At 41.6% G+C, this 24,071-nt stretch overlaps 1 protein-coding gene across 1 annotated transcript in view; it reads left to right on the forward strand.

Moving 5' to 3' along the window:
- VSTM2L (V-set and transmembrane domain containing 2 like) overlaps positions 1–24,071 on the forward strand; it is an 85,026-nt gene that overhangs the window by 33,838 nt on the left and 27,117 nt on the right. The window contains exon 2 of the mRNA XM_074292704.1: positions 21,150–21,319. Coding sequence (XP_074148805.1) covers positions 21,150–21,319 — 170 coding nt within the window. The remainder of the gene's footprint in view (positions 1–21,149; positions 21,320–24,071) is intronic.

The following is a 24,071-nucleotide window of genomic DNA, read 5'->3' on the forward strand; positions in this document are numbered from 1 at the left end:
GTAAGTAGACAGACAGACGGATGGATAGATGGATGGATGGATGGATGGATGGATAGGTAGATGATAGCTGGATAGGTAGATAGATGGATAGGCAGATAAATAGGTAGGTAGATTAATAAATGGATAGGTAGATGGATGGATAGGTAGATAGATTGAAAGAGAAAGAGACAGAGACAGATAGATTAGCTAAAATATATAGAATAACAAGAGGTTTACTGGACATATGATTTCATTTTTTAGGTATTTTTGTTATTATGTTCTCAGAGAAGAAAATTCCCTTTACCAATGCAAGTCAATACTTTCTTTGCAATTTATAATCTTAAAGAGTTATCTAGAGCAAAGTGTCAAACATGGTTGGCAGACTGCATTATGACTTACAACACTCCCAAATGGAGCCCCAATCAGATTAAATGTAATTGGGAAATATTTAATAAAGTAAATAAAAAACAATAAAACACAGATATGTGGTTTTCAAAGTCACTATGTGACCCCCAGAAATCTTTAGGTATGATTTAGTAGACTCTATTTCTATTTTAGTTTGACATCATTGATTGGCCTAGGCCACGTGAGCTTTTCTGAATTTCTCCGTTTCTGTTAAGGATATCATCATCCTTCAGCCTTTCAGGTTTGTAACTTTAGTATCATGCTCAATTCCTCTCACTTACCTCACACATTTCCAAATGTTATAATTTCTTTTGCTGCAACATCTCTCACATACATCCCTTCCTCTCCACTCATGCAATCACCACCTTAATTTAGGCCCCCATCATCACTTGCTTAGACTATTGCACCCAGATTTTGAATTGGCCTCCCAACTCCAATCCATCCTATACTTAGCTTCCAAAGTGATTTTTCTAAAAATTTCTGATCCTTTCACACCCCTGCTCAATAAACTTCAATGGCTCCCTTTTACCTCCAGGATTGAATATGAAAACCTTTCATTGTTAATTTAATACTTTTTACTACATTGTACCTCCCTACTTTTCTTAATCTTTTTACATTCTGCTGCTTCCATATACTTTGTTGTTTAGCCATACCGACTTATTCGCTGTTTCTTGAAAACAATAGCCTATGTCCCATCTCAATACCTTTGCACAGGTTTTCCCTGTATCTGGTTGTTCCCCATCTCCAATCTCTAACTCTTAAAATTTCTGGTTTCCTTAAGATTCAGCTCAAGTGCCACTTCTTGAAGGGGGTCTTTCTTGGGTCAGGAGCTGCTAGTAGCATTTTCTTAAAGTTACCTTTCATCTACTCTGAATTTATCTTGTATGTTCTGATTTTTATATATTGGCTTCCTCATTAAGGTATAAGCTTCTTAAGGGCAGGGACTTTTTTTTTCTTTTTCTTTGTATCCTCAGAACTTAGCCTACTTCAGAAGTGGGTTAAGTTCTGAGGATACAAAGAAAAAGCAAAGAAAAAATAATAAATTTAGCACATGCTTTTTTTTTTTAATTCAATTGCTCTATGAACATGTTAGAAGTAGGACTTGAACACAGGCTTTCCTGGTTCCATGGACAGCTCTCTACCCACAATAAAAAAAAATTGTCTCTTCAAAATAGATTCAAGGCAATTTGAGGGGAAGGCCCTATAAACTGGGAGATCAGGAAAGGATTCATGTAGGTGATGGTGTTTGAACTAAGCTTTGAAGTAAATAAAGAAATCTAAGAGAAAGAGGTGAGGAGGAGATGCATTCAGGGCATGAGGGGCAGTGGTACAAAGACAAGGAGCTAGGAGATGGAGAGCTGTGAGGGAGAAAGAGAAATAAGGCCAGTTTGGATGGACAATAGAGTTCATAAAAAAGGGGCCAGATATGATATCTTAAAACTGGGAGCTAGGTTGGGGCCTGCTTGTGAAGGGAAAAAGCAGAGAGAGATTCATGCTGGAATAGACCTTAGAATGCACAATATTAGGAGGGATGGGGGGGAGAGGGAGACAGAGACAGTGACAGAGGGATAGAGAGACAAAGAGAGAGACAAGAAACAAAGACAGACACAAAGAGGGACGGAGAGACACAGACACAGAGAGAGAGACAGAGACGGGTGGGGGGGGGGCAGAGTGAAAAAGAGAAAGACACACAGAGAGCAGGAGTGTGAGCACAAAGCACATTGCTTTAGTGCTAGGCCCTGGGCTAAGATATAAAAGCTATAATCCTTATCTTCAAGAAGCTTACATTCTAATGGAGGAAGGCAATACATATGGAGAAACCAGCTAACAAAGGGAATGGGAAGCTAATGGAAAACAGAGGGCAAGGTAATGAGAAGGGAGGAGGAAGAAAAGCACAGTAAAAAGCTGTGCAGTGAGTGAGAAGTGTGAATGAAGTGCTTGGAGTCCTTCCTGAAATGCCCATCTAGGAGAAAGTCACCACTCATGAGAGGAGGGTCTCAGCACATTTCTGGAGGAATGAAGGAAGGGGAAAGAGTTAAAGTGGCAGGCTCAGGGAGAGGTATTCCAGGAAAGAAATGGAGGACAATGCATAGGGTACTTATAGCCTAGTGCTAATGAGGATTTTTTTTTTTTTTTGGACCAGAAAGAGTCCATTTTCTGCTTCATTTCTTACCTACCCTTAATCACTAATTAGCCATTGTCTCAGTCAGACTGAGAAACTGAGATCTATTAAAGACCTTAGCCAAGGTTACCGCATCCAAGGCCATCTCTATCTGGCTACTGGATGGCTCTGAAGGAGAAACTGAGGCCAGTGACCTTGCACAGCCTTCCCTCACTCAAATCCAATCCATTATGATGGTCCCAAATGGAAAGAGAATTGATCCCTGAGGCAAAACGGAAGAAGGCACTGATAGAGCTCAGTTCCATGGGACCAGTCTTGAAATCCAAGTTATGTCACACCCTACAGAGGACCCTCACTTAGCACTGGGCTATAAGTACATTATGCATTGCCCCCTGCTTCCCGCCAACTCTCACCCAGACAGATTATCCTCTCCCTCAATCGGCCACTTTAACTCCCTCCCCAGCCCTCCATTCCTTCAGAAATGCACTGAGAAACTCCTCTCAGGAGCACTTCCGTCTCACCTTGCCACGCTCCTGTTCTTGTCCGAGCCATGTCCCTGAGGTTGTTTTCCCTATAAAATCTGCTTATGGGCCATGGCTTTGGGGCTACCTCCTTTGGGTCAGTCTGCCACAGCACTCTGCTCTGGGCTGTCTTTCTCCTTCCCTTTCTCCCATGGCGTGCTGTATCTCAATCACTGTGCTTCCCAACCCCACTTCTCCTTACAGCTAACTAACTCTTTTGGGGTGCTAAGTCCCTTTCAGGATTTAACCCGCCAGCTAAGGGCACACCCCAACCTCATGGAGTGCTCCCTTTCTGCTGGATAATTGTGAGTGCCACTGAGGAACTTGCTTTTCACATGCTCTCCCACACTGGTGTCTGTTGTATTCCTTCATTTTGTCTGTAACCTAGTCCCCTAAACAAGTCCACCTTTGCCAAAGAGAATGTCCATTGTGAATTCTTCACGTGACGAACCCCAACTTTTGGTACCTACCATCATCTGACTCAAATCCACATCAATCACCCCCCCCTGATGTCATGGTCCTTGAGAATGAAGGACAAACAGTAACAAGAAGTGGTTAGGAGCAAAGGGATCTGGAGAAGGGAGACATCAGGGAAGGCTTCCTTTTTGAAGAAATGGGTTGGATTGGGATAGACATAGGGTCAGACTTACAGTAATTCCCATAAGGACAGGGGCAAGGATTCTGTGCCCATGGCAGTCAGGTGGCTTTGCTCTAAGTCGTGGTCACAGATTACATTCTCACCCTGTGGCTGACTGAAAATGAGTACCCCAAGGCGGGAGGAGGGCTTATGTGAAGCAGACCAGGTAAGAAAGCAGATGGCTCTGGCTACAGCATCCCCTTGCCCAGTGAAACAGTTCACCATGCATGTCCCGGTGACAGTGTAGACAAAGACTTTTTTAGGGGGATGTGGTAGAGAAGGGAGGGAGGATGAGGGAAGAGTTATCTCATCCAAGCTCCTAGAACCATTGAAGGAGAAATAGCATGAGAGCAGTGTGCTAGATTTTAAGGCAAGGAGACTTGGATCAAAGTCCCGACTCTGATAATTAACTAATGTCAGTGAAATCACTTCTCCTTGTCTGCAATATCATTTTCTTCATCTTTAAAATGGAGATTATTACTATGACTATATAATTTGGATCTTATTATTTATAGATATAGTTTTTAAAATAATAACTTATATTTCCCTCCAATTACATGTAAAAAGCATTTTTAAACATTCATTTGAAAAACATTTTTGAGTTCCAAATTTTCTCCCTCTTTTCTTCCCTTCCCCCCCTCACTGAGATAGTAAGCAAGCTGATAGAAGCTATACATATGCAATCATGTAAAACATATTTCCATATTAGTCATTTGATATTATAATTAATAATAATATGAGGATATAATCATCATCATTATCCTTTGGCTCCTACCTCTCAGCATTGTTGTGAGGAACGAGCTGTGTAAAGCATTCTGGAAACGTGAGCTAGAACACAAGTAGCCACTCACTTAGGCTAAGGACTGGATACGGATTTGCCAGTGTTCATTTTCTCCCCTGTGTTCCCCCAAGGGATAGTGGGTCAGTGTCTAATCCTGATAGCTAAAAATAGGGAAGATAGCTGGGCCTGTGTGGGTTTGTGATTGGGCCGCCCCATCCCTGGCACCCTAGCGGTGGGGCTAGGACACCTGGGACCACAGTCTCTGTGGTCATGGACATTGCTGCCCTCTCAGCTGGAGTTTCTCCCATTGTCTGTCAATTCATCCCTTAATCTATCATGCGCAGCATCCTCAGTTTCACTTTCATCACTAATCTATCAGTGGCAGACCCGAGGTCTTCATCAATCACTAATCTCTCAGGTATGGTATTGCCTGTTGTCTGTCAACCTTAGACCTCTGAGATTGGTGGAGGGGGAGGGGAGGCTGAGGCAAGGTAAATCAGGCTCTGCCAGCCTTAGCTGGGAAATTTGTGATATTGAAGGCCATCAGCATTCCTCACTTCTACCTGGCACAGTTTCCCAAAGGCAGCTGATAGGTTCAATCAAATAATGTGTTTCTGACCACTTCAGCTAAACCTCCTTCTTTTTTAAAACATTTAATAATATTTTATTTTTTCAATTACATGTAGAGATAGTTTTCAACATCTTTATAAGATTTTGAAATCCAAATTTTTTCCCTCCCTTTTTCTCTCCCTCCTCCCCAAGACAGCAAGCAATCTGATATATTATATGCACACAATCATTTTAAACATATTTCCACATTAGTCATGTTGTGAAGGAAGATTCAGAAAAAGGGGGAAAACGTGAGAAAGAAAATAATAAAAATCAAAAAAGTGAAAATAGTATGTTTGGATCTGCATTCACACTCCATAGTTGTTTCTCTGGCTGTGGTCAGCGTTTTCCATTACAAGTCTCTTGGAACTGTTGCATTGTTGAGAAGAGATAAGTCTATCACAGTTAATTGATCATCATGAAATGTTGATGTTACTGGGTATAATATTCTGCTTACTTCATCAGTTTGTGTAAGTCTTTCCAGGTTTTTCTTAAATTTGCCTACTCTTCATTTCTTATAGAACAATATTATTCCATTGCACAACTTGTTCAGTCATTCCCCAATTGTTGTTGACATTCCCTCAATTCCCAATTCTTTGCCATTACAAAAAGAGTTGCTATAAATAATTTTATTTAAAAAATAGGTCTTTCCCTGCCCCCTTTAAAAAATCTCTTTGGAATATAGATCTAACAGTGGTATTGCTGTATTGAAAGAGTGTGCACAATTTTAATAGTCCTAAATTGCTCTCCAGAATGGTTGGGTCCCCTGACAACTCTACCAATGCTCCAGTGTTCGAATTTTCCCACATCTTCTCCAACAATTATCATTTTCCTTTTCTGCCTTAATATCCAATCTGATAGGTATGAGGTAGTACCTCAAAGTTGTGTTAATTTGCATTTCCCTCATCAATAGTGATTTAGAACATTTTCCATATGATTATAGAGAGCTTTAATTTTTTCATCTGAAAATTGCCTGTTCACATTATTTGACCATTTGTGAATCAGAGAATGACTTGTATTCTTATAATTTTGACTTAGTTTTCTATGTATTTCTATGTATTAGAAATGAAGCTTTTAGCAGAAACACTAACTATAAGAATTGTTTCCCAGCTTTGTTTTCCTTCCAATCTTAGTTGTATTGATTTTGTTTGTGCAAAACCTTTTTAATTTAATGCAATCAAAATTATCCATTTTGTATTTTATAATGTTCTCTAGTTCTTTTTTGGCTATAAATTCCTTCTTCTCTTCTCCATAGATCTGACAAGTAAATTATCCTTGGTTCTCCTAATTTACTTATGGGATCACCCTTTATGTCTAAATCATGAACCCATTTCAACCCTATCTTGGTTGGGGATATATCTTGGTATAGGACGTTAGGTGTTGGTCAGTGTCTAGTTTCTGCCATACTATTTTCCAATATTCCCAGCAATTTTTGTTAAATAGTGAGTTCTTATCCCAGAAGCTGGAGTCTTTGGGTTTGTCAAACAGGAGATTACTCAGTCATCTGCTACTGTGTGTGGTGTACCTGACCTATTACATTGATCCACTGCTCTATTTTTTAGCCAGTACCAAATAACACTTTGAGATAGTTACAGTACCTGTAACACTTTAAGATAGCCTTAAACTTGGGAAGTTTTTCTATATATTAAGTAAAAATCTGTCTCTGTAGCTTCCATCCATTACTTCGGATTCTGCCTCTGCTGGGCTTAGGAACCTTTTCCCTGCCAAGGGCTTATTGGATATTTATAACATCGTTCGAGGGCCATACAGAATTATCAATTTATAGAACTTAAGCAATGGGAGGTTGTTTTTACCTAGCTTTCAGCTCATCATTCCCCATGGCTGATTATGCAAATAGTTTCACTGGCTTCAGATGCCTGTAGGCTGAAGATTTCCCATTCCTGTGCTACAAGATAGGTAGATATATAATAAATGCTTGTTGAATTGAATGCTTTTATTAATGAAGCCTTGTATAACATTAATTGCCTTTTGGGATGATATATATATATATATATATATATATATATATATATATATATATATATATATATATATACATATATATATATATATTATATATATAAAATTATTGTTTCCTATTGAGCCTGAAGTTCCCTTAGATCCCCAAATCTTTTCCAGATTAATTTTTGTCTAGTTTGTTTCCTCTATTCTGTGCTTGGTGAAATTAAACCCTTATAAGCTAAAGGAACACACATGTGGAAAGCACAGTAGGTAGAATGGAGGGTTAAATCTGTTTCATTTTATAAATGAGGATACTCAGTCCCAGAAATGGGAATAATTTGCTGCCATGACAAATGTAATGAGCAGCAGGATTCAAATCCAGATTCAACTCCATACTCAGTACTCTGGCCATGGGACACACTGCCTCTCTCCTGAAGACCAAAAAAGCAGGATTTCAAGAGCTCAGGAAACTCCAGCACCATAAATATAAATAATCCTTCTCTTTCAGCTTTTTAGTGTGTGAAATGTCTTTAATAAAGCCTTTCTCTGTCTCTCTGTCTCCCCTCTTCTTCCTCCTTCACTTTCTTTTTCTCCCTCTCATTCCCCCCTTTCTCTCTGTCTGTCTCTGTCTGTCTTTGTCTGTCTGTCTCTGTCTCTGTCTCTCTTCTTTTTAAAAAAAAAATTTTTTAAATTAATTTTATAATTATTATATCTTTGACAGTACATATGCAGAGGTAATTTTTTTACATTATCCCTTGCACTCCCTTCTGTTCCAAATTTTCCCCTCCTTCCCTCCACCCCCTCCCCTAGATGGCAGGCATTCCCATACATATTAAATATCTTATAGTATATCCTAGGTACAATATATATGTGCAGAACCGAATTTTGTTGTTGTTGTTGTTGCAAAGGAAGAATTATATTCAGAAGGTAAAAATAACCTGGGGAGAAAAACAAAAAAATGCTCACAGTTTACATTCATTTCTCAGTGTTCCTTTTCTGGATGTAGCTGATTCTGTCCATCATTGATCAATTGGAACTGGATTATCTCTTCTCTATGTTGAAGATATCCACTTCCATCAGCATACATCCTCATACAGTATCATTGTTGAAGTGCACAATGATTTCCTGGTTCTGCTCGTTTCACTCAGCATCAGTTGATGTAAGTCTCTCCAAGCCTCTCTGTATTTCTCCTGTTGGTCATTTCTTATAGAACAATAATATTCCATAACATTCATATACCATAATTTACCCAACCATTCTCCAATTGATGGACATCCATTCATTTTCCAGCTTCTAGCCACTTATGAAAAGGGCTGCCACTAACATTTTGGCACATTCTGTCTCTCTCTTCTACCCCCCTCCCATTCCTAGTCAGAAACTGGGCTTACTGAAAAATCTCGGAGTAGTTTCTGACAGCAGAGGTCACCAAAAACCTCTATGTAATAAAGGAGAAGACCACAGACAGGCTGGGGGCATGGAAGGCAAATCTCATTATCCAGATATCAGACCTGACTGTACAATCCACATAGAGACCTATAAGATACTTGCCCTTTTCCTTCCTTTACTTTGCTGAACCATTACTGCATCCCCTCCACTCTATGTCCCACCCCCAGTCTGTCCCCTCACCCTCAGGCTTTGGCCCTGGTCTCCTCTCTCTCTAGTGAGTCCCTCTATCTATCCTGTTCCTATTCGTAATATATAAAGAAACCTAAATGGAAGGTCTTTAGAAGTTGAGGGAGCTTCCTTTTATTAGCAGGGATTTTTCCTGGAATCTTTCCAGTTTTTGAAAGTTGTATTGTCATCTTTTGTTTTAATACCAGTTAATTACCCTTAAATCTATTCATGCCTTTTCGTTGAACTTTCCCTTTTTATAAAGACCAACCAATATAGCATTTGTATCTAATTGTGAGTGTATACCACATTCTACACCCATAGTTTCTTATCCCTCTTCCAAGAGAAGGAAGGTGTGTTTAATCATCTCTTTTGATGTCTTTCTGGTAGTAGCCCAATGCCTTGGAGTCGGGATGCTTAAGTCCCTGATCACTAGTGCCCTCCCTTAATCGTGACCCTCAGCATTGAGTATAAACCTCCAGTCTGATCAAGGACTTGACCCTTTGATCTGGACCTAACTTGCTGTGTGACCTAGGAGTAGATACAACCTCTCTGAACCTCACTTTTCTGCTCTAGAAAAAGGAAGGGCTGGGTTACAAGGTCTCTAAGGTCTCTTTTTGTGCTCAAATTCTGTGATTAATGCAGCTACAGATCCATTAGCATTTTTGGCTGCCCACGTCACAGTGTTGACTCATATTGAAGTTGTGAGCAGCTCAGACTTAATAATAAGATTAAGACTTGGATGTAATCTCATGGTCTCTGCCCGGGGGAGCGCACAGCCTGACAGAATACACACAGAAAAGCTTATAGTCCAATAGGGGATAGGGAATATAACACACACACACACACACACACACACACACACACACACGAAGAATATTCATGAAGTAGCAAGGACTAAAGAAAAGAAAGACTTAACACAATGCAAGCAGAGTTTACTGGTGCCAAGGGGACCCAAAGCACAAAACGGCTTAGCGCTGAGCACAGCTAATCCAAAGAGGCTTCGGAGGGGAGGGAACTCTCACGAATTCTGAAGGAACAGAAGATCGTGGATGGGCAGGGGCTAGGAGGCAGCCATGGGCAAAAGACACTAGGAGACAGCCCAGCTATAAAAGAGGCTTCATCTCTATGATTGTAAATGATTGTAAATCAACTCTAAAGTTGGGGCCATGCTGGAGCAGAAAGTCTGGGGTACAGAGGAGAAAGGGGGTTGGCTGGTGAATGGGAAGAATAGTCTTGAAAGCCAGAATGGAGGAAACCGCAAGAAATGGAAGAGATTTCTTTTTCAGAAGGCTTTATAAAGGGACTGGATCATTTTTGTCTTTTTCAAGGACAGCTCAGAGGATCACCGAGCTGTTCCGTGCACCAAGTCCCTCCATGGAGGCCATTTTTCCCATGAGGAAGCTGAGACAAGAAGATTGATTTTCCCAGGGTCACAAAGGGCCAGTTAGGTGGCCAAACTGAAGCCAGAGACTGATCTTCATGAATTCAAATCTGGCCTCAGGTAGCTGTGTGTGACTCTGGGCAAGTCACTTAAACCTGTTTGTCTCAGTCTCCTTGTAAAGTGAGTTAGGAGAAGGAGACCACTACAGTCTCTTTGCTGAGGAAAACCAAAATGAGGTCAAGAAGAGTCAGACATGACTGAAAGATGATTAAAGTATCATGGAGGATATTAGGAAATAGGTGGAAGGAAGTTTGGATGAGGACAGATTGTAGGAGAGCCCAGAATGCCTGGCCAAGGAGTTTAGAGTTACTACTTAATTATTGCTATTGTTCATGAAAGGGTCTAAGAGTTTGGATGGCTTGATGCAGTTCTTCCCTACCAAGAGAACCAAAAGTCAGAGTGTATCCTGCTGAGTGGCGGGTCAGAAAGAGCGTCATCTTGGCTAAGAGGACTGGAGAAGCTAATGATGAATGTTGGAGGGATGTGGGAAAACTGAGACGCTGATGCATTGCTGGTGGAATTGTGAATGAATCCAGCCATTCTGGAGAGCAATTTGAACTATGCCCAAAGGGCTATCAACTGTGCATAGCTTTTGATCTATTGGGTTTGTATCCCAAAGAGATCATAAAAGAGGGAAAAGAACCCCCATGCGCAAAAATATTTGTAGGAGGTCTTTTTGTAGTGTTAAGGAAGTAGATTGGGGAATGGCTGAATAAGTTATGTATATGAATATAATTGAATATTATTGTTCTGTAAGAAATGACCAGCAGGATGATTTCAGAGAGGCCTGGAGAGATTTATGTGAGCTCATGCTAAGTGAAGTGAGCAGGACCAGAGAACATTGTACAGCAACAAGATTATGTAATGATCAACTGTGATGGACATGGCTCTTTTCAACAATGAGATGATTCAAGGTAATTCCAATAGACGTGTGAAAGAGAGAGCCATTCCACATCCAGAGAGAACTGTGGAGATTGAATGTGGACATGGTGCTTTTTCCTTTCTCATTTTTCCCCCTTTCAATCTGACTTTTTGCACAGCATGATGGAGATGGAAATATGTTTAGAAGAATTGCACATGTTTAACCTATAGCAGATTGCTTGTTGTCTGGGTGAGGAGGGAGGAGAGAGGAGGAGAAAAATTTGGAACATAAGCTGTTGTCAAGGTAAATGTTGAAAACTTTCTTTGCATGTAATTGGAAAAATAAAATACTATTTAAAAAAGAAAAAAAAACATCATCACTGTACATGAAGGATGAATGGATGGAAGGAAGGATGAATCATTAAGAAAAGATGAGGAAAAGAATGGGGTGGGGACTTGCTAATACATAATGTGTTTCTATCTATGCCTTCATGTTAGCTTGTCCCCATGCCTGGAACACACTCTCCTATGCTTCAACTTGAGTGCTTCCTACTGCATGAGGCTTTTCCAGATCCCTCAATCACTGCTGACTTTTCCCGAAAGGTTTCCTTGAATCTTTCCTCTATGTGTTTTTGTAGATACATCAAGTTCTTTGAGGTCAGGGATTGTTTCAATTTGTGTTTGTATTCCCAGCACCTAGCACACAGTCTCTAGCACAATGTAGTTGCTTAATAAATATTCAGTGAAGTGGTTCATAGATGGCAAACTGTGGGACCCAGATTCTATGAGAATGAAAATTCAAATGTACAATATTTGGAGGAATTTTTTCTGATCCCAGTCTCAGCCAACTGATATAGAAATTTTTAAAAATAAGGAATACCATTATGGAACAGTTTATAAGATTCTTGGTGTTTCTCCTATCTTAGTCAGAATTGGAAGGAAGCTTGGGGACCAACCCCCTCATTTTGCAGAAGAGGAAACTGAGTCTCAGAACAGATGACCCCACCAAAGTTATACATAAAATTAGTATAGAACCCAGTACTTGCTGTCAGATCTACTTGACTCCCTGGTCTGTGTCTTTGCTTTAATACTATGCTATTAATCTATACAGAAGGTCCCCAGTGTTTTTGGAAAATCTAATTAACTTAAAATTACACAAAAATTTTGGGGACATCCTATATGCTTTTTTGGCAGAATTGACCTCTAAGTCCAGGTTTTTTTCCTTCAAATTCAATTTTTTCCTATATTGAACTCCTGTAACTCCATTTATCTGTTGCACTGGAAATGAGCAAGCATGTGGTAGTGACTCTGAGACTGGAAAAGAAGGAAGACAAGAGAACATTGAAGTCTGGGATCCCAGCCCCCAAAGGTATCAGGTATATCCCTTTGCTTATAAGTAGAGCCAATTTCCTCTTTTAAAGCCCCAAATTAAATAGAGGTTGGGGTTCACCCAAAGAGCAGGCTCCTGTGGCTGACCATTGCAATGGCTCAGCTCTGAGGTTAATTAATTCATCACTCCCCCAATTAAAAGCTGAAAGGAAGAAGATGTTTGAATTCAATCAAGTCCCTCTCCAGTACCTCTGCAGAATCCTAATTTGTGGAAGCAGATTTTAATTGTGTTCCCAGCAATTCAGACACAAACCTGGGCCCTCCAGCTAAAGAACACAATTGTATCCTTCTCAAAAATCTATAATTACACATCTCTCTTGGGGGAATACTACGAGGAATATCACCTAGGAAATTCAGGATGAAGGTTTGTCAGGGGGCAGGAGAATGTCAAAGGACGGTGGTGATATTTATATTCCAAGCTCTGTTCCCATGATGATAGTTGGTATTTAGTATGTCTCAGACAGGGATGTAGATGGGAAAGTGGTTTATAGTTAAGCCAAAAGTCCTTAGCTTGGATAAGAAATTCTTACTCAGGTCTTCCCATCTCCATTTTTTCCAAACTCCAATCCATCCTTCATCCTACTTCCAGAATAATCTTACTTGTATACAACTCTAATCCTCTGTCTTCTCAAAAATTTTCAGTAGCTCTTCATTGTCTACCAAGTAACTTTCAAAGTCCTTTAATATTCCAGACATTTTGTAATCTGGCACTGCCCTATCTTTCCACTTCTGTCTTCTATTATTTCCCTTTAAATACTAGGTTTCACCTAATTGAACTGCAACCTGCATGATCTGGGCCAGTTATTTAATGCCATCAAGCCTCTATTGTCCAGTCTCTTTGTATTTATTTGTAGAATATCTGTTGCCTTTTCTTTAAAAAAAAAAATGGGTATGAACCAGGTGTCTCGTATTAATTCCAACTCTAAATCACAAATCTAAATCTGTCCTCCAAATATGTAATTACTACTGCTACTCCCTGTTCCAGGAACACCTTCTGTCCCTCTCTTTACCTCTTGGATTCCTTGTTATTCCTTAAAGTTATTAACACTTAGTCAATATTGAGTGACTTGCCCAAGCACACCCTTTCCTTTCTCCAAGTGTATATTCATGCCATTGTTTCTCCCCAGTTCTATTCATCCCTCTGATAACAGGTTAAAAGAAATTTTCATGAAGCCTTCACTGATTCTTCCTGACTGAAAGTGATGTCTTTGTCCTCTGGTCTCCATAGCATTCATTCAATTCCTATCTCTTTTATGATTTTAGTCATAGACTACTTTGTATTATACTTATTTAATTCATTCATTTAAATCTTTTCTGAGCACCTACTATGTGTGGGCAAAGTCGTGCTTGACACTGAAAGGGATTTTTTAAAAAGAGCAAAACATAGTCTCTGTCCCCAGAGAGTTTATAGCTTTATAATATTTTGAGGCAGCTAGATGCTCAGCAGAGTGCTGGATCTGGAGTTAAGAAGATCTGAGTTCAAATTTGGCCTCAGATGCGTAGTAGCCGTGTAACTCTGGGTAAGCCATTTAACACCTGGCTTAACCTTCTGAAGAAGGAGATGGCAAACCACTTCAGTATCTTTGCTAAGGAAACTCCATACAGGATCTTGAAGAGTCAGATGTGACTGAACCACAATATTTGAGTACATGTTTATCTTAAAAACTATAAACTCCTAAGAAGATAATCTTTAGAAGACATTTATTTTCCTTTCTCTAATCTGCCTCTTACTAGTTGTGTACCTGGGAACAAATTATTTCTCCCCTCAATGCCTTAGTATTTTCATCTCTAAAATGAGACATTGGATCGTGTGATCTCTAAAATCCCTTCAATTCTAATATTCTGTAACTAAGAATTGATTAATTTTGGTTACATTGATTGCCTAAGTCTCAGTTTTCTTCTCTGTCAAATGGGAATAAAAGTACTTGTCCTATCTATCTTGAGGGGTATGATGAACTATACTGTATACAGAAGTAGGCATTTGAATTCCCATCTCTGCAGCTTTGTTATCTATGATCTTGGGCAGTTTTTTCATCCATTAGACAAAAGGACTGGACTAGATAACATATTAAAGTCCTTTCTATTTTGGAAACCTCTGAATTCCTACTTAATAAACATTTTTAATGTAAAAGATAAATAATGAAGAATTTTAACACTTCCAGAGTAAAATACTTGCCCTCATCTCCCTCCCATTCCAGCTGATTCCTTGCAGAGACCAGGAGACCCAAAGTCCCAAATGTTGGGGATACAGGAATTTCTTGAGTAATTGATGTATGACTCTCCCAGGGCAGGGCTGGAGCCCAGAGACTGGGCATGGGAAAGCTGGTAGTCAGCTTGCAGGTAATTAGGCAAGCAGGGACTGTCCCTAGGGACTGTCAATCAGCATCTTTCATTGCCCTAGAATTCACATTTTTTGACAAAAGAGAGAGGGATGAGGAGGCCTGAGTGAGCCAGATTTCCTCATTAAAAAGCCACAGTTAAGCACTTCATTTTATGGACCTTGGGTAGGAGTGATTTTTTTCCTCCTAAAATTATACATTTCCTTCTTCTTCTCTCTCAAATTCCTTCCTCTCTTTCTACCCCAAATGTGAACTCAGGAACTTCACTACTCCTGGGTGGGCAGGTGGCCAGGAATGGGTTTCACAGGATTTAGAACTGGAAGAGACCTTAATGATCCTCTAATATAGAAAGCCCCTCATTTTAACATGTAGGAGAACTGAAGCTCAGAGAGGGGAAAAATGTGTAGTAGATAGTCAAACTGGGATTTTAAAAATCTAGATTTCCTATTCTAAATTCAGGGCTATTTTCATTACATCATAATTTCCTTGTTCTCCCCAGATAGTTCTTTTAGCTAGAGTTCCGGATCCACAGCCTCCTAAAAGGAGCTTCAGGCCAGAGGGAGGGAGTCTCTGGGGATTTGGATTAGCAAGGTCCTCCTCCTTTCCTTCGCTGCCCCTTTCCCCTCAGTCCCCCTTTCCATGCCTTTTTCTATCATTACTATTTCTGTCTCCTGATCATATCCCTTCTTTTCTTGTTTCCTTATCTTCTTTCTTTTCTTCTTTCTTTTCCTCCTTCAATTGCTCATTCTTCCCCTTCCTTACCCAGTTCCTTCCTCTTTCAGTTCTTGCTCCCCAGATCTCCCCCCTTTTTTATTCCTGTTGCGATTGCCCGTGTCCAGGTCCCCAACATCTCGCATTTGTTCCTCAGGGAGAGGAAACAAGATCTTTCCGGAGGAGAAGGCATGTTGCCTTGTCCCTGGGTTGTTGGCTGGGATCCCTCGGTGATGGCCAGGACCACCAGTGATGGGAGCAGGGGGTTCTCTGGGTAAGAAGTCAGCAGTTGTCTGACACTGGCCAAAGATGGAAATTTGTGTAGGAGATTGGCAAGCTAAGTAGATCCAGGTAATTACAGAATGTGGTTAGGAGCAGGTGTGTGACAAATATTGGCCCAAATGTAAGAAACAGCACTAATTGAATCCATTTATTCAACAAATATTTATTGAACGCTGACTGTAATAATCCCTTACATGTTCACAGTGCTTCACACTTTCTTAAGTGCTTTCAAATCTGTTATTTCATTTGATCCTTAGGACAGCTCAGGGAGAGGGGAAGGGAAGGGAAGGGAAGGGCAGGGAAGGAAAGGGATGGGATGGGAGGGATGGTTCTCCCCACTTTTTAGATCAGCAGAGTGAGGCCCAGAGGCTGATTTCTCCAAGGTCACAGCTGGTAAGCTTGTAAGGACTTGAGTTGATTAATTGGGGGAGGGGAGGGAAGGGAAGGAGAGGAATCAGACATGTGACAGGTGGATGTGACAGGCTGCGTTAAGTCTCCAAAAGGCAACTGTTAATTGCCTTCACAGCATAGCTGACACTCAGGAGGTGACAATGTAAATCTGTTACTTGGAACAGCAAGAAGCAAACCTAAAAGACTCGGAGGCTCTCAGCCTCAGCCGTAGGGTGGCAGGACCCGAGCTGTCTCATTTGGGGGGTCCTGGCTCCCAGATCAGGGAACAGCCCCTCAAGACCTCCCTAAAGCTCACTTCTCCCACTCCTCCCCCAGCTTTATTTGTGAATCACCGTCTCAGCGCCGTATGGTTGGCCACGGAGGGCCCTCTGGCCACAGACAGCAATCTCCTTGTTAGATTTAATTCCTAGGTCTTAGAATTTCGGAGATGCCAGAGCTGGGAGGGATCTTAGAGGAGGGGGTGTCAGCTGGAAGGGGCCTTAGAACAGAGAACACAGCTGGAAGAGACTTTATTTTATGTGATTTGACTATAGACAAATGATCTGATTTTCTTTCTCCTCCCCACAACCTCCATTCAAACAAGAAAAATCACATGGCATTCTTATTTCTGAAATGTTATACAAATTGTCATGCTTCCATGTTCCTTCCACTCAGATAAGTTATTCTACCTTCTTGTTTCTTCCCTTATTCACTGACAGTGGGGTCTCCGATTTCTCAGAATCCCTTTCTACCCCATGGCCTCATAGTCCCAATCACTAGTGCTCTTTTTTGGGGTCCCCTTCTATAGAGAAGAGAGGGTTAGCCTAGGGCCTGGAAGCCCTGCTTAGATAAATGGGGAAGTTGAGGCGTCTTCTTTCTTCCTGTGTTTGAAAAGGGCTTTTCCTCTGCTGCCAGCTTCAGTTACTAATCTTAATTAGGTTTTCTTTGTGCTGGAAGGTTATGGAAAGGCAGAAAGCATGAAGAGAAACCAAATACCTCTGCGAGAGGAAGGATAGAGTATCTCTGATTAATCCTGGGCCCTTCCTGGGGATCAGGTTTCAGGTTTTTACCATTAGCTACCGTGTGGGTTTGTAAAAGCTTCAGAGCTGGGCATTCAGAGACATTATTTGTGCTACGCCTCGATGGTATTTAGAGATGGAGGACCAGCAGGGAATGAGGTCCTAAGAAGGGCATGATACAGCTAGAGAAATTTCTTATGGGTCCCAGATGAACCAAGCTGGCTGCCTTTAAGTGTTGCTGACTTCTTGTTTAGAAGGCCATTTCTCCTTGGAGGCTGTGAGGTAGAACAATGGACTTCAGATCCTGGGTCATTTACTTGCTAGTTGGATGACTTTAGGCAAGTCACTCAACCTTTGTGAAGCTGTTTTTTTCTTTCTTTTAAAAAAATAATAGTAGTTTTGTATTTTTCAAAATACATGCAAAGATAGTTTTAGTTTTTGTATTTTTCAAAATACATGCAAAGATAGTTTTAGTTTTTGTATTTTTCAAAATACATGCAAAGATAGTTTTCTTTTTTCCCCCCAAAAAAAATTATATTTTCTGATTCAAAATATAATTCCTTCTTCAGGTGAACTTGTTTTTTAAAAATTTTATTAATGGATTTTTATTTTCAAAAATACATGCAAAAATAGTTTACAACATTCACCCTTGCAAAATCTTGTATTCCAAGTTTTTCTCTCTCCCTCCTCCCATCTTTCCCCTAGACAGCAAATAATTCAATATAGATTAAACATGTTCAATTCTTCTAAACATATTCCACATTTATCATGTTGCAGAGGAAAAATCACGTAAAAAAATGAGGAAAAAAAGCAAGCAAACAACCAAAAAGGTGAAAATAACATGCTGTGATAACATTCAATCTCCACAGTCCTTTTTCTGGGTGCAGATGGCTCTCCCCATCACAAGACTATTGGAATTGGCCCAAATCATTTCATTGTTGAAAAGATCCAAGTCCATCAGAGTTGATCATCACATAACTTTGTCGTTGTTGTGTATGTACAATGTTCTCTTAGTTCTACTCATTTCATTTAGTATCAGTTCGTGTAAGAGTCTCCAGGCCTTTCCGAAATCAGTCTGCTGATTGTTTCTCATACAACAATAATATTTCATTACATTCATGTACCATAATTTATTCAACCATTCCCTAACTGATGGGCATCCACTCAGCTTCCAATTCTTTGCCAGTACAAAAAGGGCTGCTACAGAGCAAAGGTAGTTTTCAACATTTACCCTCACAAAACCTTGTGTTACAGATTTTCTCCCTTATTTTACTCCTTATATAACTTGTGCATCTTCCCAGATGGGGGGAAGGTTGTTTTTATTTTTTTTGTTTGTTTCCCAGTAATGGGAGGAAGCTGTACTTAAACCTCTTGTGCCTTCTTGGCTGGTCATAGGAAACTATATTTAGAGACCTTAGAAAACATTGAATCCTCTCCCTTCATTTTACAAATGGGGAAACTGAGACTTAGAAGGGTTGAATAAGTTACCCAGGGTCAAAAAAAAAAGTAAGGGTCTCAAACAAGAATCTGACTCAGATCTTCCTGCCTCCACCCACCTCCCTGAAGGGGAACACATATTTCCAAATGGCAGGCCAGTGTTAACACACAGAGGGTATAGTTGGGAAAGATAGGAGAGATGATAAAGTGATGAAGTGGCTGGGATGTTGGGACATCTGGGTCCTTGCTGTGTTTCTAACACTTGGCTGCTAACCCATGTCCAGGAGTGATAGCAGGACTCTGTGTTCTCAGTACTCCTCCACCCTACTTTGAATAACCAGTGGCCCCTTACATGCCAAATGCCCTTTGGTTCCTGCGCTGAGGCTGCCTGGTTCCCTTCCCTGAGGGTCCAGCTCATGCCCAGAGGTGCCAGCGCACCGGAGCTCAGGTTCTGTGCACACTTGTGCCCGGAGTCTGAACCCACTTCCTTTCTCTTTCTGGTTATCATCACCCAGTTCATCCCTCCTGTGGATCCCTCGCTTTACAGTTTAATTTAATCCAACCGACATTTACTAAGCACCATGTAGGGCAATTTCATATCCATTATCTCTTTTAAAGAATCCTAGAAGGTCCAAGATGGAAGAGCCTTTGGAGATCTAATCTGTCTCCCTAATTTGGCAGTGGGAAGAGGCTGGGACCCAGAGAAATTAGGGGACTTGCCCAGAATCACACTGCTAATGAGAAGGCAGGGTCAGTGAAATGCAAGCTGCTCCGAGCTAGGAAAGGTCTGGGTTTTGCTGGGGTTTGTCTCTGTCTCCCCAGTGCCTGGTACTGGACCTTGAGCAGAGCAGGCTCTTCATCAGTACTAATTGAACTGAACTGAGCCAAGGGAGGACCGGAACCCAGGGTCTTCTTGATCCTTCAGCATAGGCAGGGCAAGGCTTATCTCAACTTCAGAAACCAGAAAACTGAGGCGAGAGAGGGTCGTTCTCTTGGCAAATGCGGTGGTGCTCCCACTGGGCACAAGCTCTTCTGCAAGGGAGACAGATGAATAAGACAGAAGGCTTGCTCTCAGGGATGTCTCTCCCCCACCAGACCGCACACAGGAAGACCTGAATGTGGTCCAGAGGCAGGATGATATAATAGGAGGAACACCAGCTTGGGATAGAAGACCAGGCTTAGTCCTGCTGTTTACTAGTTTAGCTGGGTGACCTCGGACAAAATGCTTTACTTTTTTGAGTCTCAGTTTCCTCTTTTGTTACATGAGGGTTTTGGGCTGGATGATCTCAAAGGCCTTTTCTGGCTCTTAATTTTGTAATCAGGAAAGAGTGATTGCCCGGAGGGCAGGTGCGGGCTGGTGCAGGAGTTGTTGTGTGGGGGAGGAAGCAGCTGGATGCCACATTTCCTCGGTGACCCACACGTCCCCAGCCATCTTTCCAGGGCGAGATAATCTCTCTGGAGAAGATGAAAAGAATTCTAATTACATCTTTGAACAATATTTGTTTTGAGAGAAGAAAAACAAAGCATATGGTGTGGAAGGAGGGTTTGGGGGCTGCATTAAATGGGGATTTGTTTTCCATTTATATACCCAGGCAGGAGGTGATCTGATGGGGAGGGGTGGTAATTTTGTGTTGGGCTTGGATGTAGAAACGACGTGGAAAGGGATTGACAGTACCTACCTCAAGCTGTGCAAGCTTTAGGCCGCCTTTGTTCCCATGTTTGTTCAGAAGCAGAAGAGCACCCTGCAGAGGATGCGGCCACTGTGGATTTAGCCACGGCCCAGGTCCTCAGGGGTAGCAGGGGTGTCAGTAGGGAAAAAATAATTGGCTTCTAAGTGATGATGAAGGGAAATGGGCCCTGAAGGAGAACACCACTGGCTAAAATCTAACTGGACAATGAGGCACCTCCTTGGAGGAGGAGGAGAAGTAAGAGGAGGAGGAGGAGGAGGAGGAGGAGGAGGAGGAGGAGAAGGAGGAGGAGGAGGAGAAGGAGGAGGAGGAGGAGAAAGAGAAGGAGGAGGAGAAAGAGAAGGAGAAGGAGGAGGAACAGGAGGAGGAGGAGGAGGAGGAGGAGGAAGTGAAGGAGAAGGAGGAGGAACAGGAGGAGGAGGAGGAGGAGGAAGAGGAGGAGGAAGAAGAAGGGGAAGAGGAGGAAGAAGAGGAAGAGGAGAAGGAGGAGGAAGAGGAGAAGGAGAAGAGGAAGAGGAGGAGGAAGAAGAGGAGGAGGAGGAGGGAAGGTGGAGGAGGGAGATCTTCCAACATGAGCAGAACAAGAAGACTTGGGTCCCAGAATCCACCTCTCACCCTAGGGAAGCCCTTTGTATTGTTGTTGGCTTTGTCGGACAGAATCCTGGCTGGCCATTGTTTGCTGACAGGTAGTTATTTCCTAGACTATTCCTCAACAGGCAGTTCTCTAGGAACTGACAAGCAGCTGTTCTGGACGGGCAGCTGTTTTCTTGACTTTTCCCTTGTCAGTCATCATTCCTGGACAGGGAACTGAATATTCCTTGACTGGAGTGACTGTTTCCCTACCTGGTGACGGTTCTTGGTCAGAGAACTGTCCCCTGTCGGGGGCGGGGGTAACTGTTCCCTCACTGGTGACTGTCTTCTAACAGATGGTTGGTCTCTGACTGAATCCTTTCTCTCTGCAGCCTTGTTCACAGAGACTCCCCATGACATGACTGCCCGGAGTGGCGAGGATGTGGAGATGGCTTGCTCCTTCCGGGGCAGTGGCTCCCCCTCCTACTCCCTGGAGATCCAGTGGTGGTACGTCCGCAATCACAAGGACTGGACAGACAAACAGACGTGGGCATCTAATCAGGTAAATTCTTCCAGTGCCCAACAGCATCCTCCCTCTCATCCTTCCCTGGGGATCTGCCTGGTCCTTCCTGGCTTGGCCTTTATTATTAAATAAGCTTCTACTACTCACTTGTGTCATAGGATCATAAGATATGGAGTTGAAAAGGATCTCAGAGATAATCTAATCCCAGAATGTTAAATTCAAATAGAAACAAGGTATTCACGGATCCCTGTGGGTTGCATAACTTAGAAAATCACATATTAACATTATCTATGTTCTATTATATTTTATTTACTGTTAAATACGTAAAATTTCCTAATTACATTTTAATTTAGTTCTTCTGCCAAATGCAATATGTTTCCCACCTTTACTGTACCTCCTGCCTCCCATGCCACGGCCCTTTAAGTAGAAATTTGTGTTTTCTCTTCCTCCCTTTGTTGTACTGTCATAAACACGCAATACTTCTATATAGATTGTGAACTCTTTTAGTTCCAAAAGCATGTTCATTTCTCTTGAAATAAGCTTAGTTTTCACCTAAACTTTATTGTCCTGATTTCTCGTTCCTTCATCTCTATCTCCCTTGATCTTCATATAGCCCTTTGTTCTGTTTTTTCCCTACTGTCCTCATCCACATAATAATTGGACACCTTTGATCTGGTCCAACATCCTTATTCTACAGTTAATGAATCTGAGACTAAAGAATGGAGAAGGAACTTGCAGCAAGAGCTAGATTTGAACCCAGGTTCAATCCACATTTTTCTTTTGTGGAGGTTTGACTTCCAAAGGGGCTGAACTAGGGAGGCACGTGGAGGGTTCTCTCTTCTTAGGGACCAGTCTTTATGCTCTGTGATCCCAATAATCTTCTATTTCAGAATCAGGAACTTGGGGGGAGGGAATCATCACCAGCCTAGTGGTTCAGAAGTAAATTCCAAAGGTATTTATTGAGCAGTTTTGGAGAAAATAAGAGAAAAAGAAGACAGCTCCTTCTCTTAAAGAGCTCAATGTCTTCTGGGAGTGACAAGGTATGAAACAATCACAGGATAGTAGAGAATCAAGTATTAACTATACCAAAATGCCTTGAAGTATTCTGGTACTCAGGAAGCGGAGAGTTGGATGTGGTTTGTGTTATCCAGAAAGGCTTCTTGGAGGAGGTGGGACCTTCACAGATGGGTTGGAGGCAGATGAGTGAAGAAGTGAGGGAAGGCTAAATTTAAGGCCAAAAGAGGAATATGAACAGTCATGGAGGGAAGAGCGATCTAAGGCATTCAGAGGACAGAGACTGATGATGAAAAACTGATAAATTCATTCAATAAATGCTAAGTGTCTATGTGTATACTTTGCTGGGCAGGGACAGTGTTCTATGGTTTTCTGGTATAGTGAACTCCCAAATGAGGAAACACTCCTTACCCATTCTCAGCTGACAGAGTTACCAGGAGCACCGGAAGTTGAACCATTTGTCCAGAGTTATACTGACAGTATGTGCATTGAACCCAAGGCTGACCAGCTTGGGGGGGGGGGGACTTTCTTCTCAGACTCAGGGGAAAACACAAAAGTAACTAATTCACAGTAATATGTAGATAAGGATAGGAGTAACAGAACAAAAGGCCATAGGAAGATCAAGGGAGATAGAGATGAGGGAAGCTTTGTCAACGAGAAATCAGGACAATAAAATTTAGGTGAAAACTAAGTTTATTTTAAGAGAAATGAGCATGCCTTTCGAACTGAAAGAGTTCACAATCCATGCAGAAGTATTGCATATTTATGACAGTTCAACAAAGGCAGGAGGAGAAAACACAAATCTCTACCTAAAAGGCCATGGCATGGGAGGGAGAAAGTACAGTAAAGGTGGGAAAAGGACAAAACCTCTCCGGGAGAGGAGGAGCTGGCAAAAGCAGCATTCTTTTTCATTGGGATCTGTTAGACCATGAAGATATGATGGTCTGCTTATCTCCAAGGGTCCCAGCTGCACAAGCAATTTCTCAGCCTAGTGTAGACTGGCTGGCGCCTGTCTTAACTCCCAAGGACACACAGGGAGTCCAGCTTGGGATGCAAACAACGCATGGGGTGAAGGTGGGGGGCTTCATCCTTTACACATTCAGGCCTCCTGCATGCTTTGTGCCCAGTGTTTCTGGAAAATATGTCAACTCAGAAAGAAAAATCCAGGGGACTCCTTAACATTCCTTAACAGCTTCTTGGCAGAAATGGCATTTAAACTGGGCTTTAAACAATGGGTTAGAATTCAAAAGTGAAGAGGAAACAGCATAATGAAAGGTATGAAATTGAAAAGAATACAGGGCATATTCAGGGGGCAAAGATCCATTCAGATTGGCTGAATAATAATGGTAGCTAACATTTATATAGCCTTTTAAGGTTTGTAAAGCACTTTACATTTATTATCTCATTTGATCCTCACAGAAACCTTCTGAGGTAGGTGCTATTATTATCTCCATTTTATATATGAGGAAATAGAGCAAGAGAGAAGCGACTTGACTCTGTAGTAAGTACAGAAGGAGGATTCAAACACCAGTCTTCTATCTGGTGTGATAGCCCGTACCTGGGATTCCTGCCATCCTAGAGGCTGAGGCCGGTGCCCTCTTGAGCTCAGAAGGTTTAAACTGCAATGAGCTAAGCCAATCAGGTGTCTATGCTATGTTTAGCTCTGATATGGTGAGCTCACCATCCTCCTCCTCCCCCCGAACGTGGAATGCGAGAGGTACTATTAGGTAGCCTAAGGTGGGGCAAAGTCACTCAGATTGGAAACAGAGCAGGTGAA

This window comes from Sminthopsis crassicaudata, chromosome 2 (genome assembly GCF_048593235.1).
Source record: "Sminthopsis crassicaudata isolate SCR6 chromosome 2, ASM4859323v1, whole genome shotgun sequence".
Lineage (NCBI taxonomy): Eukaryota > Metazoa > Chordata > Mammalia > Dasyuromorphia > Dasyuridae > Sminthopsis > Sminthopsis crassicaudata.